Consider the following 22,895-nt stretch of genomic DNA (forward strand, 5'->3'; position numbering starts at 1 on the left):
ATTATTTAAACTCTAAATAAAAGCTTTTGCTTTTCCCCATAAGTTTTTTATTAGTTAAAATGCATATTAAATGCCTCTTGGTCTTACAAGAGATAAAAGATATTTACAAAATAAATACTTTTACAGCTGAAGTTCTGGAGGAATTTAAAAGAGGAAAACTAAGTATTTGCTACTAAGAGCAGCGTCCTCTAATGGGCACACATCTGGAAATTATATTCAGAAACACTCTAGCCTGCAGGAATCTGCAAAGCCAGGAACAGCATCCAGCAAAATCTCATTTACTAGATTTTCCTTACGCAGTGTCTGTGCACAAACTGGTCTTTCAATAGGCACAAACAGCACTAATAAACTCTATAGGTAGAGGGCTAAAACTTCTATATGGAGCTTGTTCAGTGAGAAAGGTAAGGAAGGAAAATTGGTGAAAGAATTCCAGCTGTGTATCATGGGAGAGAGTGGATAGAAAAGGGTTAGACAGTTACCTGGTCAATAAACGTCTGCAACTATAGACCATATGGATTTAAGATAAAGACTTAGAAAAAATATTACTTTCGTTTGTCTGGACCTTTCATTAATAAGGAAAAAATTAAAAGAAACTATAATTTACCTCATCATTATAATTTTGACATTCATATTTAGCTGTATATGTTATCAATAAAGTAATTATAGATTTTTTTCTTGTTCTCCTAATTAAGAAAATTGTTTAGCGAATCATGCTGAAGTCTTCATACTGCATCTCTCTAAGGGGCTGTTTTTCTTGCTCTCACAGTAATGATCTGGTGGGTTTGAGCAGAGCTGAGAACACACATGTGCTTTTAGACTTTCTCTGAACAAAGTTATGAGAGCAGAAAGAACAGAGGGGACTACATATTTCATCCAAATACTTTGTTTTATAGTTTATTAGTTTGAAACCCAATTCTCTTTACTGAACATGTTTTGTTCTTAGCCTCTCATGAATAAAGATTTAGGGCAATTAGACTTTCAACCCTCCTTAATGAGACTTTTCAGAAGAAAATGGATGAGGAAGTTGACAAATTATGCTCAAATCCTGTCTGATAAAGAAGCAGTGTCCCAAATCCAACAATAGACACCCTAAATGAACTTCATGGTGGCAGTGTTTTGTGGTCAATGAAAGCACACATCATAAAAAGCAGTATTGCTTCAAAGAGATGAGAGACTCAATTTAAGGGAGAACATTATCTGTTTAGCAAAGGCACAATCAAGGTAAACCCTTTCCTACATCAACACAAAAGGGGAATTTCCATGTGTCTGACCTGCTTCTAAATCAAATGCCAAGAAATAGAAGCACAAGAAAATATTAGCTTTTTAGTCTTACCCAAACTGAAAATTAAATGTCTTTTAGCTGAAAGCAAATATAAATTCTGTGCAAATTCTAGTTTTGAAAAGTACTTCAGTGAGTAGGATTGCCCTATTTCAAATAATAAAACTACTAAATACCATCAGGCTTAGAATAAGATCCCTTAAGAAGCAAATTCACATCACAATTAACTGTTCTCAGAGAAGGCTGAGGAGTTACCATTAATTACAACAAGGTGACAGAAAGAATTAAACAAAAAAGAAAAGGTCAAATAGAGCACTTTTTTCTACCTCATTCAACTTTTCTACTTCATGGAAAGCTTTAATCTGTGACGATTTTGTTTGTCACATTTTAAGAAATGTTCTCTATTTATACCACTTTGTTTCCCACACAAGTACAGCGAGGTGCCCATTAACATTGAACCTAATGGTAATTTTTAAATTGTTTAAAAAACTATTTTTTAAGCGATTGTAATTCAAAAGAAATTTTTTTTTTGATTACAGAGATAACGCAGAGGCACACACAGGTTGTGGTCTTAACTGATGATCCCTTATCTGTATGTGCCTGGCCTGTGGAAGCAACTTTCTGAACAGCCTGGTACTTCTTCAAGCCTTACTTCTGAAAGTTCACTTTCAGAATTTTGCAGGATCTCTCAGGTTATTCAGAAGACAATTTTCAGGGTACTCTGGTGAAGTCAGACACAACAATTACAACCCTGAGATTTTTTTTTTAGCTTTGTAAGATCCACATGAAGGAAAATGTAACATGTATTTAAAATGAAGTATCTGGTTACTCTGACATAAAGCAATGGTTCCCGAATTTCTGAGCCGACAGACTACTGCTGATTTTCAAAATTTCTTATGTAAATTACCACTCTTCAGCAGACCCTCAGCTGAAAACACTTCCTACTAACATTCCATGGATCAGTCTTTTAATTACTATGAAAACACAGGGGCATTGGTTAGAAGAAGATTACCAATCTTCCAATGGGATTTATTGCATCTTTCCATCTGTTTAACATTCACCTGTCCTTAACTTGGCAAAAAGTAGTCCCAAACAGCCTGTTTCAACAGAAGTGTCCAGGGAACTGTTATGAATGGTTAGTCAAGTCATTTACCTTGCAGGGGAAAAAACAAAGCCAACTAATCTGTCACAGCTTCCCCCCTTCCCCTCCTTGTCAGATTCTGGCTTGTAGAAACTTGAATCAAATTCTGAATGTACTCAAAAATTTTGATGGAAAATGCTTGGAGGAAACTACAGCAATCAAGAGTCTCATAATCTTTTTGTTCCATTAATTTGTTTTGTAAACTTCAACAAAACTGCTGCCTTTTCCAGTGGCCATTTCTGTATTCCAAACTGCCACCAGATCAAAAATGTTCTCACTCTTCCTTAATTATATGGCTGCATAACAAGTCTACTTGAAAACACTTCTGAGACAAATAAGATCCTTTTTAGGGCAAAGTCAGGCGCATGAAGTAGCTCTCTGAAAAAAAACTCAAACAAAACTGTGGGTTTATAGGCTCTTCATAAAAATTAAAAGGGCAAATTATTCATTGCACAGATATTCTTTAATGGTCTCACGAGAGCAAAATAGGAATGCCAATAAAAATTCTCAAGAGGAAAAGTTGTTGCCAACCTCAGTTTTATAACCAAAAATAAGACTATTATAATCATTACAATCAACATTATCGAATTCTACCTTCTAGTACAGAAAGTCACTGAACATACTTGTTATTAGTTGGAGATATTAGAGACCAAACCCCAAACGGAACGTGCCCGTTTGAGTATCTCAAACACTCCTTTCTAAACTGCTTTGCTGAACTGATGCCCACTGGGAAATATCTAACTCAATATTATACACTGCCAAACAGCAAAAGTAATTATTGCAATTTTTGGAAGCCCTTCTGTTGTGAAATTCAGGAGTGTTAACAATTGCAGAGAAAAGTTTTTACAGGTCTCCTACGTTCCGTTATGGTGTCCTTTCTTTCTGAATCACAAAGACCTGTGACATTATTTTACTTGTGGCCTCAACGTAATTTGGAGCATAATTTTACAGATCTTATAAAGTGTCTAATTGTTAAAGAAGCGTAAAATGATTTTCAGTACGCTAAATGTAGTAACTAATTAATATGCCACAAAAATCCTCAGTTAATGAATATGCAAATATAAGCTTACTAATTAAGTATATGCCTTCAATGCAAAAAAAAAAAAATTTACTTTTATAGAAATGAAGCTCAAAGCTAAGCCTCAGCTATCATTTAAAATACAGTTATAACACAAACTTCCAATCTTGATTGTATTAAAAAGAAAATTTTAAGTCTTGTTTTGATTAAGCCATCAGCTGCAAACTAACTGAAGCATTTCTGACAGGGATGGAAGCTATGCAAGTAAAATTTGACAATGCTTGAAAAATGTCAGTGATGGAAGAATCCCTCTTCTCCACAGCTACAGTCTTATATGTGTGCTGACTCTACTTTTCAAGTCTAAGTTATAACATGTAATTTCCTAGAACAGCATTGGTGAGTACAGAGATTACCTTTACACACAGATTATTTTTATAGCGACACTCAAAAGTGTGCTCTTACATCAGCCAAAGGAGTCATTACTGATTTAACTCTTCCATACTACATAATTAACATCTTTGAATTCCAGCATTCTATCTTAATGCATACTTGATTAAGACTAGGTAGATAAGAAGATTACATATACAGATCATGTATCTAAATTTGCAGAAGTAAATTTGTTTACCTTTTAGAAGAGCTACTTTGACAATAGGTTCATTTAGATCTTGGTCATCCATTTGAGCATCTAAAAAAAAGAAAAACCCACACTTTTCAGAGACCAGGCAGACTGCAGACAGTTCTCACATACACATTCTTTACATGGAGAGAACATCTTATGTCCTTCTGAATTTACAAGAGGCATATTATGAAGCAGTAAAATAGACAATACTGCTGTAAGCTTGTCTCTAACTCTGCATAATACACTCCATTCTTTTAAGAAAATGCTTATGATTACCTAGACTTAATTCAAGCTAATTAGAGGTTACAGAAATCTCAGTTAAACTCTCACCTGTAGTGTCGTCGCTGCTTTTTTCTTTGCTTGGGCTAAGGGTGTCAGACAAATCATTTGATTCTTTGACTCGTGCTTGGTTCTCTGCAACAGACAAGGAAAAGCAACTGCAATCAATAAATGCTTTGTTCATAATTTCTCCTGTACACCAAACTACTGCTAAATGTCAATAGAAAACAATTTGGTTCAAGAAACAGTTAAAAACCTGTTGGGTGCTTATTTCTTTGCAAGTCTGGGCTAAAATGGATTCTGCATCCCTGGAGTCATTAACCCAGCCTAGCCTCTAATAAAGGATGCAATTACCTCGTGCACAGCTTGAATTTGGGTTAATGCTGTTTTCTTGCCAGCTGGAACTGTGGAAAAGCTGATTCAATCAGCAAACAAATAAGAAAAGAAAACTAGAACAATGCAGATACTGTAGTAAGTCAGAAAGAAACTGCTGTTAAGGATAAAACTGTGCTTCAGTATTTTGGACAAATAAAATAAAAACAAGTCTTGTACGTAATGTACTGTTCAAAAGAGGTGTGATGTGAACCATTAAAGAATCATAGCAATATAAATTAATACACTAGTTTCTAAAAAGAATTTTCAGTTTTAATTGTATTAAGACAAGCAGTGTAGGTTGTTTCCACAAAAAATTACCTCCATGAAATATGTATTCATATATAATTGAGCACTTTATTACATGCAGCCTAGTGAAGCCACACAGTTGGGTGGTTTTTTTTTTGTTTGTTTGTTTGCTGGATTTTTTTTGTTGGGTTTTTTTCCCCAGTTACATAGTTTTAGTGGAGACCACATATTTTCAAAACGTAAGAGGATTTAATTACACCAGTGCACCTTAGTCCTACACAGAATCATCCCTGACTCAAAGTCTAAATATTATACGTGACTGAAATACATTTTAAAATTTTTTCTTAAATAACAATTATGGTTTAGTTCTGGTGGGTCCATTAAAAGAGGACACACCATCTTTGATGTGGGCTAACCCAGCAGGTCTGTCACCAACATGCAGGTGAGGTTATGCAAAACAAAATCTTTCTTGGCTGCCTATTCAGAGCCTTGCTTTGACAGCACGGCTGCCCACCTGCAGAGGTTAACAGAGGTTTCCTCTGAGTCTCAAGTCCCAGGCAGAGATACTACATGAAAAGGGGTCAATACACATTCCCAGTACACAGACTTGTACCATCCATGGAGAAAAGCACAGTGAACACAAATAATATCACCGCATATAGATATTATACATGCAACAATGAAGTACCAGGACACGGGAAGAAAGAAGCACATCAATAAATAAATCATGTTATACAACAAGATTAGTGTATGAAAATAAGTAAAAACCAAGGGAATAATAAGACACCTTTTCAAAAAACAAAAGAATACACAGAGCTAACTTTCCCCAAAACAAAAGAAGTGGAAACTGGAGACAACCTGTGTGGCTACATGAGGAAATCAACACGACAGAACTCAGACAGGTTGACAGAAAAAAAACCCCCAACTTTTCTTTATCTAACATGAAAAGTTTTCTACAACCCTGTGCCAGATTAACATCCATTTGTACATGAAACAGAAGGCAGCAAGCAGAAACAAAGCAGCTGATGAAGAGCAAGACTCTTCCCATCCTAATGCAACTGAAATCACTGGAGAAGAGAAAGGGGAAAATAACCCGTACAGTCAGAAGCACACTAGGGGTTCAGACCTGGCAGGTCTTCCAAACAACTCCAATTTTAGCAGACTTCAAAATTCATAATGACTACTGTAGTTACAAAATTAATCTTTAGGGGGTGGGTGGTTCTTTGCTAAAACAACAAGGGTTCTTTCTTATTCTTAGGAATAAAGTTTTTAACTAATACCTAAAGGTGTTACAAATCAAAACATTTTCCATTATCATACAGAACCAAGCTCACAGGATTGTCACTAAAACTGTAACAATTACTAAACCAAGTAATACATTATTTTTTAAAACTATTAAGAAAAGTATAATCTAAAAGCCTCACCCATGTCACTTTTATTAGTGGCCGATTCAGAATCGCTAAGCTGAGCAAGATCCATATCCAAGTAACTTTACCATATCTGGGCATCCATGGAAATACTGCTTTCCTGCTCTGTGCAAAACGGGAGGAACTGTGCAAGTCCCTCTGAACTGAATTAATTCTCTCTCCCACAGCACCCTCTTATATTCTTCCCTCCCACCCACCCTTGGTACACCAGCTTCTCCCCACCTCGTGTCCTCCCCCTCTGAGACAAGGCACAAAAGATGAGGCACCAGAGGAAAGATATACCAGTTCTACATGTGAAACAGCAGAAGACAGACAAATTATCAGAAGCCAGTTTCCTATTCTGGAGCCAGCCGTAAGCACAAACTCTTTCCTGCCCTATATTATATCACAGCAGTTGTTCCTATTTCCCGTAATAAAACTGAGCTGAATAAATATAGACAAAGTGATAAAGTATATTAAAATGTGTTGACATCATACTTGATGAGTTAGAATATATTACCAAACACTAAAAATAGCTCAGAGCTTTGCAATGGAAGGGGCATGCAAGTGTTACGTTACAGTTATTGTATGCATTCCTTTGCCAAATATGGCACCTTGTCTATAGCTTCCTCACATACAGAAAGGAGTTAAAGGTGACATTCTATGCACTGAAGGAAGAGAAGATAAATTAAAATGTCTCTAAAACACTGGACCTTTTAACAAACTAACATTTATTATTAATGTGTATTAAAAAGCTGCAAGAGAGGAGTGAACCTGCAAGTCCAAACAATTTTACCTTATTAGGCACTTGAGAAATATTGACCTGTACACTTGGTTGCAATTCTGACCTTGGCATTGTAAGGTAAGAATGACTGCTCCTTGACAAGTCTTTTTTAATTAGCTCCTTTATTTTAACTTGCTTTATACATAAGAGAAAATAGTTGGAGAGGCACAGATATATTTTACTTGGAAAAGACACATTTAGGAGGTTAATACTTATTTTAAAGTTATGAGGGTGTAAGAATGAAAACAGTAAAATTAGTAAAATTTTTACTTTTATTTAGAGCTTACAATGAGACCAAACATTATTTCTGTGTAGCCCTATAATAAAACCAAAATCCTGTTTGGAATTCATGCAGGAACTAAAACTTGAAATGACTTTACAAAAATTATTCTTTTTTTAAAAACGCATATTCAAGTAAGAACTCAGTCAGTATCGAGACTAGCATTTCATACACTCAATCTTCAAAAGTGGTTTCCATTAAATCTTTTTAGCCTACAATGGTATTTGGAGTAGAGTTCAGCAAACAATTTCCCTCCCCTTTATTGAATTTCTCCTCAAATGCGTATTCAATCAAAACTCAAACAAAGAACATGCACTGAGTGACAGAAAAAGCATGCTTCAAAAACAGTTAAATAATCCAGAAGTCTAACCTTTCAAAAGCTTTGTTTCTTCCTCTTTGGTTAGATGTCCTTCATCTATGATCTTGTCTGCCAAACAAAATAAGTGTTACTTTCCAAGCTCAAATTTTCCCTGCATGCATCTACATAGAGTACATTCCATGACCAAATTAAAAGCTGGTAATATTACTTCCTACTCAGGCTTGAACAAAAACTTTATTCTGGCACAGAATAATGAAACAGAGCACACAAGCCTACCAGAACTTTGTGATACAGTGCATAATTATTTCTCCTTATTAACTTACATAATGCTGCAGCTCACTAATTAGAATTTAGAAAAATTAATTTTATGTATCTTAAAACAACAAAAAAATCTAACTGGAAGCAACAAATAATTAATGCATTTCTCAAGTTTAGTTATCAAAAAAGGAATTTGAAGAGCTGGTTGCATGAAACAGACATCCACCCAACACAGCAGAAATCTAGAAATGCACCACAGTAAAAAAGCAATAGAGAAGTCCCCTCGACATCACAATTGCTTTTAATCGCACCTGTGAAAGGTACACAGAAACAGCCTTTCTTCATTTAAACCTTTCAAGAGAGCTGCACAAACCTCCAAAAAACTAGGAATGCATTACATTCATGTTCATGAAAAATGGAGTTTTTATACAAAGTCTATTTTAGGGAAGTCTACTTATCTATGTGAGGTGCACAAAAATCTTAGAAGCGAAATTTGAGACTAGATTGCAAACTTCATCCTAACTTCTGCTAGGACATGAAGGTAAACAAGAACATCAAGGGAAGAACAGGATTGGATTAATCAAAGACACTAAAAAAACTACTGAATAATTAATTTCATTTTGCAGGTGAGATTTCATTATTTATAAGTCCTAAAGATGCAATGCTGACACAGAAGTATCGAGGGTCCCGTCTTACAGATCACATCCTCAATTTCTGTGCAAGTACATTTTGCAGTTTAGTCCATGTTGAAAGCTGTTAGTCCCTGAAATATCAGGCTTGAAGCTGCCTCTGCCTCCCCTCCATGCTCTCCCTGTCAGATCCCTGATAACCAGGCAGGGAATGCAGTTTGCTGGATACTCCATGTGCTGTCAACAGGTAACTGAGACACAGAGAAGGCTGAATGAACAGCACAAACAGGAGAGTTCAGACTAAAGAAGCTGGATGACAGTAAATCCTCCTCAAATTTAAAAGAAATAATAATAAAAAACTGAAAAAAAATTGAAAAAAATAAATTTAGTCAGCATTTCCAGCTGCAGGTATCTCTGAAGATGAACTCATCCCTCTGCTCCTCCTATGGCATGTTGCTGTAACTATGACAATTTAAGGACAGATGCAGGGCAAGATCTGGAAGGAGACATCTTTTACAACCCTAGATGTTAGACAAGCTTTCAGACAAAAAGCCCTGAAGTCTGAAGTCAGGTTTTCATGGCCAAAAGGTTGTCCTATCCTCTGCCCTCCCACACAAAGACAGATAAACCAGCCTAAAAGAGATGTTCCCACCACTTACTTTGATCTACAAATATTATCCTGCATTAGTGTAACATTTTATTACTACTGCTTCAGAAACACATGGAACAGAACACTGGATTTTCAGGACTGGCTTTAGGTTTCAAGCAACTGTAGGAGATCACTCATCATCCAAGTTCAGAAGAGCCTCAAGTTCCTCAGAGCTGGTGAGAATGACTGTGCCTACACTGAAGAAAGGACTGTGGAGGGAATCAAGTTACTGGCAGCCACAAGTCATGAGTTTGACTGATATCGAGTCCTCTTCCATTTTAAAATAAAATAAATCTAAACAAAAGTCTTCAGATATTATTATTCCAGGACTCAGCTGTGGTTGGAAGAGGAGTGGAAGGAAGGCAGCAAGAAAAAAGCTGAGGAATTCTTCTTGTAGATCTGAATAAAACAGCTGAAAGCAAATAAAGTAGCTTTCAACTGCTTGATCTGAAGGGGTAACACCTCAACCATGCTAGACTGCTAGCTTAAGTTTCTATAACCAGCTTACAGAGTTAAATTTAGCATTATGAATTGATGGATATTTTAGCTTTCACAATTCAGTAACTGCTAAACCCCAAATAACTGCAATACAAAACAGAAGCTACCCTTCTTGACATGTTTTCCAAATTGAAACTTCTGCAGCAGTTCTTTACACTCTGTTTCCAAGACTAAAAGAAACTGCAAACATGAGTTTTTTGGCTTTTTTTCATTTCCATGGTGGCTTCTTGTTTTCTAGCGTCCATTACTGATTTCACCATTTGTAGAAAAGGTGTTTCCTTGGCACTTTTTCTTCAGGCAAGACCTTAAGCAGCAGCACAGAAGTTTGTCCAGCCTGACCCAAAGCTAGCACAGCCAGTGTTTTGCACCTGGTGACTGACACCTCTCCTAGCTTTCAGAACAACTGAATGTTCTCCTTGTTTCAAGAATTCTACTGTTAATAAATGACATAAGCCAACAAAAAAACAGTTCACTTCAGCAGGCTGGTATTTATTTAATACACAGAAAACTGGATGTCGGTATTGCTGAACTCCATAGAATCTTATTTTTTACTGTGACCACCCTAGTCACTAAAAATGGCAGAATCCAGACAACAAGAAAGAAAAGATAACGAGATGTCTTATTTAAAACATCTCTTTTAAATCTCTGCATTTTTAAAATTTTACTATTCAGAAGACTTCAGAAACCTGATTTGTTTGAAAATCAATTTGTGTTTTCCCTGAATCAAGACATACAATCTTGGCTACCAAAATATAAATTCAGGTGAGGATCCTAGCTTTAATGTCTGGCACAAAAGACCTTGAGCTTTCATGTTATCCAGCCCCTATTTAGCAGAAAGCAGAGAAGTACACATAACTAATGTTTGTACTGACACAGTCTGCTGTGAAGTTAGCTTTCAGTTCGTCTTTAAGATAATTAGTACTTCCTCCTGCAGCTTAAAGCCAGCTTTCCTTTAGGTTTTTAGGTATTTCCTATATATTCAATTTAAGAACTCTATTTTAGATTTAGGTTGCTTATCACTGTGTGCAATAGAATAACTAAGATCTGTTAACATTACAATTATCACTCAAGTAACATAACATGGCCCATCTACATTTATATTTTGGCATCAAAACAATCTTTGAAGTAGGCCAGGCTTGAAAATCAATAAAACCCCTGTCTCTCAGTGCATAAATTTCCAACCATCTGAAAAAAGTGATACTAAATAGCTTTAACTTTACTTGACACCTGCAGGTCAAAGGAAAAGTTAAAAAAAAAATTCAGTCAATCCAAAAACTATTACTTAATAAATTTGCAAAAATCAGGTTGGTGAAAAGGAAGAAGTTGACTTGCATTTAAAATCAAATGCAAAAATCACAAAGTAAGGGAAAAAGGGAGGACACAGATAAAGAAGAGTTAGACTGGAGTGAAAGACAGGAAACTAGCAGGGCAACAAATGTCACTTTGGTCTGTAAATCATCCCATTTTTGCTAATAATGAGTATCATGTAATGATCAAAAAAAAGCACCATGACTTCTGCTCTTGTTATCACTGGTTTTCACCAGAGGTTACTAAAAAGCAGCTATGGAATGAGCAACAAGTGAACTGGATGCAATGATCAGAAAGTAAGAGACTTCCCAGATCATTCAGAGCCAGATTTCATAACACTCCACAGATGTTAAGAGATCAGGACATATTACTGGATGATATTGCAAGCTCATTGTGCTTAAAAAATAAAAATAATTACATAATATCTTTAAAAATATACAGAAGCTAGATTTTACAAACCATATGGTTTCGGGGATTTTTATTATATCATTACTGCTTAAAGTAATAAATCTCTCTCAGTACTTAAACCTCTGGGCAAAACCCTAACATACTATCACATAATGAAGTATATATATATTCTTGCTCTGCACTGCCAATCTTTATGATATTGTTCTACACTATTTGCTGTGTGCCTTAAAACTTGACTTCCTAACAACCTCTGGAACTGTAATTTTCCTCCCCAGGAGTCCCCAGCCCTTGAGGCTACACAGAGCAAAGAACAGGAGTGGGACTGAAGGGTAGCATTTACATACAAAAGGAAAAGAACAGAGCCTACAGTTTGCAGGTTTTAACCTCATGATATTGTGAGGCCTGACTAAATGTATTTGAATGTGGAAAATGCAAACTTCCAGTCCAAGTAAAAATAAAAGGGTCAAGGATTTGAAATTTTTCTTCATGTGAGAGCAAAAACTTAGACTGGCATAAAAAACGCAAAATACTGAACCCTTTTGAACTCTTTCATTCCTTTAAAACTGAAGCAGTTGAGGCCTTGCAGTGTCTTCACTCCATAGCTTTCAGTGTCTTGAGAAAGGGGAGGCATAAATCCATTGATCTTAAATTTTCTCTTATTAGTACTTCTTTTAGATCTTAGAATACTTTACTAGATAGTGCTGATCACTTCTCCTTCTCAACAGTGACAGGACTGGTCAGATTCAGTTTGCAAAAGTGATACTAACCTAAGTTTTGCCAAAATAGGTTATGCTAACATCCAAACAATGAAAACAGGCAACCAACTGTATTTGAACATCACACAGTGTGTTCTTCATGTTCTAGACAAAAAAAATGTTTACTCAAGCATTTAACCTCATTTCTACATACTGAAAAAAGAAGATTCATACAAGATCTTTGCAAAATTTAGAATTATTTTAAACTGCAGCCTGACAGAAGATAGCTACCAGTCAATAATTTTTTTAAATAAACTTTTTTTTAAATAAATAAAATTTAAATTTTCTTAGACAAACATTAGCAGTATCATGTCGTTTGGTTTATGGCACTGCAATCTGGATCACAAGCCGTAAAATCAAACAAGTCCACAACACTTCCCCATGTAAATTTGAGAGGAAAGAGTCCAATGGACATTATGTAAAAAATGAACCCCTCTTATTTCTGCTTCTAAATGCTTCTCTGCTCAATTTTAGGTACATAATTTCTATAAGCTCTGAAGGAAAAGAGAAGCAGATTTTCTTAAAGTTTAACAGCACTCTGCTTCTCTTCATTCTAATGGTATTTTTCTTTCAGTAGGCAAAAAGAATTAATATCTTCAGTTCTTCCTTAATTAGAGATGTGCAGACAGTGCTGTTTCATTACTCATTTTCAAAAGCATTTGCTTTGAAAAACAGATTTCACATTCCAGAATAACACATTTTTCTGAAGCCTGGTATTGCAATTTTCTGTTTTTCTTATTACAGTCTCTTGGATTTCCACATACAAACTATGAACCTGTTTTCCCTTTAGTTATTTTGTTACAACTAACTTGGAGAACGTGTAAGGCCTTTAATTATCAGATAAACTATAAATATGTGAGAAGGCATATATCTGTCCTTCTGCTGCCTGTGATGTTTGCTTAAACTGACAGATTTCAACTCAATTTGTAACAGGTGAAAAATTCCACTCAGTTTTAAACACCATGTGGCAATATCACCACCCTTTTGTTGGTCAGGGCACAATAGTGGGTGAACTGAGAAGAAGAGACAACGTGACCACCACTTTGCAAGTGCAAAGATATCCTATTACTGCATCTACCAGACATCTGCTTAATACCACAATGTTGTAATTCTATGCTTAGAAAATTTCTGCTGTTACAGAAGAAATAAACAGTAGTGACAAATTCCAGTTTCATCCATCTTTTCTGTGTTTTCTGTTGTTTTTAAAGCAAACGTGAACACTCTTGTACTCACTCTGACACTCTATGAACTGATGAATAAAAGTGCAGTCCCCTCCACTCTTTGAAAGAAAGTGCTCTAGTAGAGAAAGAAACACTTCAGTTTACATCTTCTTATCATTTTCCAATTGAGGCAACAAAAAAATTTGAAAGGCATATTAACAATATTTGTCAGTCTAGTCACAATGGACTTTTGAGTCAAATCTGAGTCAATATGCAAGCAGACAAGACATGAAGTTGAAATGATGCCTGAGTGATACCAGGAAACAGATTACTCTTTTGAACTAATCAGAAGAAAGAAGTACTTCAGCTGCATTTTCAAAAAAACCTATGTTTTTAACCTATATTCTTCAGCACTTTTATTAGCTTAAAAAGGGTATTTTCAAAGTTTTTCATTAATCTTCATGCTGATTCTTCATATCTAACACCCTCTATTTTAAAAGTGTCACTGACTATATGAATATATATGAACATATATGAACATATATGAACATATGCCTATACTTTTTGAAAGTTGCACTTTGAAAAGACAGTTCTGCAGTGAAGTTCCTAAAACTGGCCTCATTTCCCAGCTTTACCCAACTCCTTGTTCAGTCCAAACTCCATCAGAATCCTGCACCTCTTCAAGGCACAAACACTTCCTTTCTGAAGAGACTCAAAAATCTTTTGACCAAGAGTCCAGCAGTGGGAAAAGGCTGTCATTGGTACAAACCTGCAGAATGTGGTACATTCTAACCAAATTGCTCAATCATTAGCTCTGACATCAAAAGCTCAACTGCAACACTAAGCTTTACTATATTTCAAGGTTAATCTGAAAAGTCAACTTTTTTTTAACCCAGAAAGACAGAGCTCTTAAAAAATACCACCCTGACTGTAAATTTTATTTTCCATATTTAGGCTTCCTTTTTCTTTTCATTTTTACCTGATTCTCTCTCTCTCGTATCTTTTTTTATGTAGCATATGGCTCACAAAATTTAAAGATGAAAACCAGGTGTGGTGCAACACACTGAGAAAAATATCACTTTTTGAAACAACTTAGTTCTACACAACTTTTATCAGGGGCTTGTTGTACAAACAAGTTCCTCTTTTCTGCACCAGCTTTTCTGTATGTACAATGGGAGAAAAAGATTGCCTAACCATCATTCTCTAATATACTTTTTAAATTAAAAGCCTCTGGAGAGACTATGAGTTTTTAGTTCCTCTACTCTGAATATAGCTCTTGACTGCTACAGCCACAGAAAAAAGTAATGTAAAACCATTATTCTTGTCATGGCCAGGTAGTGTGCCTGTGCACACAGTTTGAGAGAAAGAGATACCAAAGGAATATTAAAAGCATACTAATTTTACATGGGTTTTATAGTTTTCCTCTTTCATTCCCTAAGTTGCTCAATCTGTGTTATAAACCCAAAATTCTTAGCCTCTTCTAAAATAATGCAAAACTACATAGTGAAAAAAAAAAATTTCAAAAATCCCAACAAAAAGCCCAGCAGTAACTGCTTCCTGCTGCTTTAAAGAGGACAAAATCCAAAATCTGGCAGAGCAAATAGCTGCCCATCTGTTATACAGGGCTACGTAAGGGACTGGAAGACGCAAAAAGGCACAGACTGTCATGAACAGAGCACAGGGCAACAAGCTGTAAAATGCCAGAGAAATGGGGATGGGTTTGGTACAGCAGAGATGCAGAAAAACGTACAGCCAACAGAATAATGAAAAACTATGCTAAAATACAGAATAACAAAACAGCACAGTATGTGCATGACAAATAAAGGTGATATAAATATACAGAAAGAGAATTTGAATGATCATTTATATGTTGTCTGTACTCAAAGAAAAATAACCCAGCAAACAGTTTCCTAAAACTTCCAGGTTTAAGTACAAGTTCCACTGTAACTCATAGGATGGAGGAATCCATCTTCTCATGCCTCAATTCAGATGACACGGACTCTTGTACAACCTAAAATAAGTTCAAAAGGGATTGCTTCTTCACGTCAGACCAAAAAAGTAAGTTTCAGTGATATAATGATATTTGTTATAATCACATAATTATTTTAAATGGGCAGTTTTAAAATTTGGACTTGTAAATTTGAACTTTAAAAATCTCATATGACGTTCCTACCAACAATTTTGTAACAAAAAAGTGTTTCTCTAAAAAAAAGTCCAATCTAGTATTATGTTGTAAATTATTCCTCTATAAAATAATCTATATTTGAAGTTAAAGCTCAACAGCATTTACTAAATGTTTCAAATTAGCTCTAGTCTAAAAAGAGAAAAGCAGATCTATTTCTTAACCATTCTATGAAATATTAAGCTTTGCCAACCTACATTTATGCATCAGCAAGATGGATCAATCTATATAAAAATAAAATCTCACAGTAATGTAGCGAAGTGGGCACAAGCACTGAATGTCCTGCTTGCTAACCTCAGTATGCACCACAGCTAAGCACCTAAAATGCTAAGACACTCAGGGGCAACCAGTACTCTTAGCTTTAGGGGAGGTTTTGATGCACTTCCTGTAGGTGTTGAACAGATGTCTCCTCCTGCTCCCAGGAAGGAGCAGCCATGAGGTTATGTCATAATTAACTTTCAATTTTGCTATTGGTCTCTCTAGTTAAGAACCTCACAATTTACAAATATGCATATGGAGCTTGAAAGTTCTGTTTCAAAAATATATAAATACAGGAATCCTTATCCTTAAACACCGTGAATATTGGTTAATACCATGAGTTCTCTATATAGGTCCCTGAACCTTCGAACCAATGCTACCACCATTCCTCAGACTGTAGAAGCTACCTACATCAAAGAAAAAATTTAAATTGACATAAGAGGACAAACATATCTCAGCCAATTAAACAATCTGGAATTATAACTGAAATTTTTTTTGCTATATGTGATATTGGACAATTTCACTCAAAAAACTTTGTGTATGTTAAGACACATGAGCTAAAATATTTGGCTCTAACTGACCTTTAAAAAACCCTATCACTCAGTTTAATCTGTATTAATTCCTGTTTCGCATAAAGATAATCCTGAGATTTAAAACTTAAGTTTCCACTGCTTATAAAATTTATATACTCACATTTTTCATATTAAAGTTTTAAAAAAATAGGTTCTGCTGACTTTATCTGGCATACCCAACTTGACTAGAAAAACACTGTATGTCTATGTGTTGCAAGGGAAAATTAAAAGGAAAAACAATCAATGTCTTCTCCACTTTCTTGTGTCACAACCCTGACATCATTCAATCAGTAGACTCTTACTGATTCCCATGACAGCCCCACACAAAAAAAAACCCCAACAACTCAACAAAAAAAGACAGCCTCCAAGTGGTTTTGTTGTATTTTACAGAACTTTGTAAAAACACTGATTGGAAGTACATGCAAAAAAAAAAAAAAAAAAAAAGCCGGTAAAAATTCCAAGCAAAACTTTAGAGAACATTTTGAATTTGTTCATTTTTACACATCAACCGTAAAACAAAAGGTAGCCTTCAGATACACTACCTTTCTCTGTGCTCCCATTAATTTTAGGTATGAAGTCGTCAACTTGTATGCCTAGGATTAAGAAAGGGCATTATTTTTGGAACCAAGAAAAATGTTTTGGGTTTTGTTTCTTTATAAACACAGCATTTTGAAGTGTAGCTGGCTTTACATACCACCTCCTCACAAGTACCTATTCAAACAAACCAGGCAAACTTTGATGTGCGTCCTACTACAGATCATGTTGCTGTTTGTTCAAACACCTAAGAGGTTATTAGCTCCAAAGAATTACTGCCTATTACATACATATACATGTGTGTATATATATTAAAAAGTATTTTAAATCTAAAGGCTCGAAGGCCCCTCCAAGCCTCCCGGGCCAGAGAGAAAACCCGCAGCAGCAGCACCCTCTGCCGGCCCTGCCCCGACACGGACCCACCAGTCCAGGAGAGCTCCCTACTGGGAAAACTGGGAATGAGAATTCTTCTGCCAGACACCGAGACGACAAGATTATCACAACAAACGTAACGGAACAGCAAACCCGGAAACCAGCTCGAAACGAGAAATTCATCACACCTACCTAAGCTGTTGTGTTCTTTAAGAGTTTTCTCTTGAAGGTGCTCTAACCGTACTGTAAACAGAAGTCCAAGAAAAAGGTCTTTCACAGATTAAAAGAAAAAACAAATAATCAAAGTTTCTTCCTTGCTATTGACTAACCTTGTAAAGCAGTTAGCCGCTCATTGGTGAAGTCATTATCAGCCTGCAAAGCTTCTATTTTTGCTTGAAGCTCTTGCTCTCTTTCTTCCATTTCATCTATTTTATGCTGCAATTCCTTTTTCTCAGCCAGTCCTTTTTGTTGGATTTCCTCTTGTCTTCCTTCTGCTACCTGCTCAAAAAGATTTTTAAAATCCCCCCCAAAATCAAAACATTAACGTGCAAGAATAGATCTTCTGGATTTTTACAAAGCTAAATGCACATAAGTAACTTTCTTCACTAATCAGATAAAGAAAAAAGACAAAAAAAACATAATCTATTACCTTTATACAAATTTCACTTCAAGCAGACTGAGAAAATCTGAAAATATCTTAACTAAATTTTTGACTGAAGAATATTAATTTTACAGCAACAGTAAAGGGCCCTAGAACTAAGAAACGCCCAAAGTCTCCAGCACCACAATTCCATTAAAACCCAAGAACCCTTCTGAACTGAATGTACACTGCACAGACCACCATGACTGAAAGCCACATCCTTTTCCTTACCAGATCTCAAGAACATAAGTTTTAAACAGTCTCCTCCCTCAAAGCAAGGTAATAAGTTTCAGTTTTGATTCTTCTGGGTATGCTCATCATCACCAGTGATCAATCCATTACTGGGAAACCAAATGCCTTAAGACCAGCAATTTAACATTTTACTTTGGAAAGAAAGATTTCTCTGAGGTAGTGAACTAGGAGCCTAGGTTCCAATTCCAGTATTTATAAAGGCAACAACTGTCTCAGGTCTCCAGAGATAATACCATTACCTTCCTCCTCCACAAGTCCTACTTATCTAGATTGGAGACTCTTGGAGAACAGGCTTTATCATAAAGTGATTATTCTGTTCTCCAGCATAATGGACCCTAAATATTCATATACTTAGATATTTAATTTAATATTAAACTTGATAGCAAGATGGAAGATGAGCCATATTATTACAATGTGGTGGACTAGTTATGTTTGTTGTAACTGCATGAAGAGGCAACATGAAATGCAAATTTATTTCTAATTCTAGATTTTATTCTTCTTACCTTTCAGATGCTTAGCTTGAAAGTTATTAATCCAAATAAAAGCAGCTGAATATAAAATTTTATACTACACATCATTTTACAGTATAATCTATTTCAGCCCCAGAAATATTGTTAACTTTCAAAGTGAATGAAGAGGGAACCTTTTTAGGAAGTTACTTAACTGATGACAGTTAAGTTTTAATTACATTAAAGACAATTGTTTTAATTACATTAAAACAGAACCTAGAGAACATGTAGATTATATGCATCTTTCTGTTATTAACTGTTGTTTAACAAGTTTCTTAATTTTTTTTGTTTGCTGCATTAAAAATTAAACTGTACTTATTTGTTCCATTTATCACAGTTCTATCTTAAGTCAGATGAAATTCTGTCATTACCTTCAGCTTGTCAGAAAGATCTTTAATTTCATTTACAGCTCCATTGTACTTATTAGCTAATTCCCTTAATTCTTCCTGAGTCCGCTCATTCATTTCTTTCAGGTGTGTACATTCATCCTCTGTATTACTTAAACTCCGCTGTAAGACAGAATTATTATGCAATAAATAATAACAAAAGACAGACAATAAACTACCAAACACTGCAGATGATCTATTTTTTCCAGGCACTATATATGCACAGGATACCAACTAGTCTTATGAGACTTCTTGACCAAGGGAATATAGCATATAATGATAAAGGAAAAGAAAGTAAAGGAACAGATAATAATGTGAGATGTTATAGGGGCAGAAATCTTACTTCAAAAGATTGTCTTAACACTTTAATGCTAAAAGCTCATTGTAAAAGCTCTTTTAAGCATACTTTTTACAAGTGGTTATATGGATGTTTTCATAATTGCTGCAGTTTAGACAAGGTCTTATAGCATTTTTTTTTAACGCACGTATGTCATTTTCCCTGTGTATGTCCCACATACAGTAACTTCTGTAAGACAGCATCATGAATTTTGAAAGCAGGGAGAAAAGGGAAGATCTGGAAGAACAGTTTTTTCTTAAGGGTTTAACAATCGTAGTCCTGCAAGTGTCAGAGTACAACAGATACTGACATATCACAGCAACAAAGCAGGGATCTATATAGCAGCAGTTACAGCTATTTCAGCACTTCCAGAAGACCAGAAATGAAACTTCAGTACCTCCACTTCAGACAATTTTCTGACCACTTCAATTTTCTCCTGAAGGACCCGCCTCAGGGACTCTTTGGCTGTTGTCTCATAGTTGTGTTTGTCTTCCTGTAATGCTATAAGCTCTTTTCGTATACTGTCCTCTGTTTGATTCTGTACATACAAAATAATTCAAGAATAGAATAATTACTGTTTTGGTCATTCAATAAATTAGATTTAGATTAGACTGTGATAAAGCCTGTTCTATTAAGATTGTTTTGCAATCTCTGATAGATGAGAAAACGGTATGTACAAATCAGTGATGAAAGATTCTTGACAGGACTAGGTATAAGTAAGTTTTTTTGAAGTGTATGTATAGCAGCACACATTCAATGGTCAGTTTTGATCCCAGGAAAATTATGGCACCTTTTTCTGTGGCACTGCTAAGACAGTGTCAAGCCTAGGAGACATAGAACTGGACAAGCTAGGTCCCAGAGGAAACACCTTCAACAGGACCTGCATAAAAAGTTCTTACAATGTAGATAGTTGAGAGGAAATAGAAGTAAAATAAAAATTAAAATCCAAGGCAGGAACAGGTGGCCTAAACAACAGTCAGGGCAGCACATACTTGTAACTCTGAATACCAGACAGGAATGGGGACTGAAAACAACAGCCACTTACTGCGACACCTTGAAATACAGAGCAGATATACAGTCTTTGTGCTACTCAGATTATCAAAGCTGCATAGGCTCATTTTGGAAGGTTTATGTTCCATATGCTTTCCTGCAACTAGCTACTTTCAAAACACTTGAAAAGAGCTGCCTTTCAGCATTCCTTATATTTGACTTTAAGTGAACTACTTACCTTTGAACAAGCCTGTAACTGATTTCCCATAACCTCTAGCCTTGATAGCAGCCTGTCTTCATCTATTAAAGCCTAGAAGAAAAGAAGTATCACCTTAGAATTATCACATGTAGCAATAATTCTTAATGTAGTGCCAGTAGAGTTCTGCTTTAAAGATCTGAGTTTTGTTGGAGTCCTTACTGCTAACAGCTATTCCAAAGGTACACAGTCACTAAATTTATTAAACATTGTCTTTTGCACAGTTTTAGAGAACCACCGTAAAGTTTTTATTATTTCTGCTGCCTTTTTCCCCCCATTAACAGCAAAAACTTATATGGCAGTGCATAGTTCAGTCCATAAGGAAAGGATGCCTGCAGATACCTGCCAACTAGTATCTGAAGCCTCTTGTGTGACAGCAAGTAGCCGCTGAAGGGTTGCCAGCTTCTGCTCCAACATTTGTTCCCGATGTAAGGCTTCCTGTGAAGAGAGCAGGGCACCAGTCAGTTCAGCTAGTACTACTCAGGAAATCAGAAGTAACAGAAGAGATCCCAAAAAATACAACAAAAAAAGGAAATATGAGTAGCAAACACAACTTAGTCAAAACCATAATAAGCCCATTCCATTTTATCCATTCACAAATTAATTTGGATAGTTTAATTAGAAAATGCTATCCTATAACCTCAGGTTTCTAAACCCTTAATTTTTCAAGCTATGTTGCACATGCTGAGGATATACTCTTATTCTTCCCAAGACTTAACGACGCTTTGTCTTGTCAATAATTTGAGTAACAAAACTGCAGACACCAAAAAACAGCTTGGCAGTTTCCATGCAGTGAGCTGTTCATCCTCAAATGAGGTCACAAAAAAGAAATGCCAAGCAAGAACTGCTATTTTCGTTTGATTTTTCATTTATGACAGGAAGATAGAAGAGTGTCTTCGTTAACTCCAGGATATGCAGGATGAACAGACTGGTGAGTGAATACGTATTTGGCTTCCAAAGAAAGGGTATCTGCATGAACTCCTTTCCTGCTATGTCAGCAAATACATATAAAGATAGTATTTATCTCAAAGGCCTTGATGTGAACAAATAAAAATCGCCAATATCAAACAAAGCCAGGCAAAATAAATCAGTAGAACTTACATACAGTGAAACCTGGACAGAATTTACCAGCAAAAAAAGCTTTCTTTTTTTTCCCCAGAAAGCTGATTTTATCACCCTTTCTAAGGAGTTTAATCTATCAGCACACAGTGCTGCCATTTTGCAGTGTAACTCTTTTGTGACATGACACAGTGCGAAAAGCACACCTACTAAACTGACACAGAAGCAGGCACAGAAAGGCTGGTGATGCCAATGAGGAAGAAGAGCTGCCAGCACTGGCCCTTCCTTTGTGGTTTCCAATAGGTACATGCCACAGGATAAGATGTGTGTTTTAAACAAAAATATTCAGTCAAACTAAATGCCCTTAAAAGAAAACTTACTTGTAGATACTGTGAAAGTTGAAACAATTCCTGAGAATACATACTGGGAGTGTTAGCAGCAACCTGAAAAAAAAGACAAGTAGGAATCAGAACGGTTTGGCTTTTTCATTAAACACAAAACCCACAAAATTCACTTAAATCTAATTACAAAGGTTAATTTCAGATTATCTAATAATAGCATTTTGCTTCATTTCTTTTTCTGTTACTATTTATGCCTTTTTTAATCATAGAACTTCCGAACTTGAGAATTAGGCCTCACTGTGTTTTCCTGCACAAGTTCTTGAACCACCAACATACCAATGAGTTTAGAGCTTTTGGTACAGTTGAGACCAAAATGACAAAAAACAAACAAGGGGCACAAAAAGTGAAGCCATTCAACCCAAGGACAGACACAAATCGTGGGCTTCCAACTTGATGTCATCACACACGTTACGACTGCACATTTCCTGCTGACCTATGAGTTATCATCATCATCTCCCTTTATAAGTATCTATTTCAGAATTAAGGAATACTCATATTATTTCTGAATAATAACAAACTGTTCTTCGCTTGGAGAAAAGAGGGGGGTTGTTCTGTGGATTTATTTCAGCCAATCTATTTATTTATTAATTTGTGTAGGCTTCCTACACTGAAATAATTTTTAACTGTTTTCCCACAGTTATACCTGCAGTCCTTCCTCAAGATTTCTACCCTTGCCCTCAATTCAAGCCACACGTTGTTTTGAAATCTCAACCTAATCACAGACTATAAATTCCTC

General features: G+C 35.7%; 1 protein-coding gene across 1 annotated transcript in view; it reads right to left on the reverse strand.

Moving 5' to 3' along the window:
* The window catches only part of SLMAP (sarcolemma associated protein), a 78,389-nt gene that overhangs the window by 15,028 nt on the left and 40,466 nt on the right, over nucleotides 1–22,895 (reverse strand). The window contains 12 exon segments of the mRNA XM_066326713.1: nucleotides 4,064–4,123; nucleotides 4,388–4,471; nucleotides 7,798–7,854; nucleotides 13,485–13,547; nucleotides 16,966–17,016; nucleotides 17,522–17,572; nucleotides 17,659–17,827; nucleotides 19,102–19,239; nucleotides 19,851–19,991; nucleotides 20,682–20,753; nucleotides 21,042–21,137; nucleotides 22,139–22,201. Coding sequence (XP_066182810.1) covers nucleotides 4,064–4,123; nucleotides 4,388–4,471; nucleotides 7,798–7,854; nucleotides 13,485–13,547; nucleotides 16,966–17,016; nucleotides 17,522–17,572; nucleotides 17,659–17,827; nucleotides 19,102–19,239; nucleotides 19,851–19,991; nucleotides 20,682–20,753; nucleotides 21,042–21,137; nucleotides 22,139–22,201 — 1,045 coding nt within the window.

The sequence above is a fragment of the Sylvia atricapilla genome, chromosome 11 (assembly GCF_009819655.1).
Source record: "Sylvia atricapilla isolate bSylAtr1 chromosome 11, bSylAtr1.pri, whole genome shotgun sequence".
NCBI lineage: Eukaryota > Metazoa > Chordata > Aves > Passeriformes > Sylviidae > Sylvia > Sylvia atricapilla.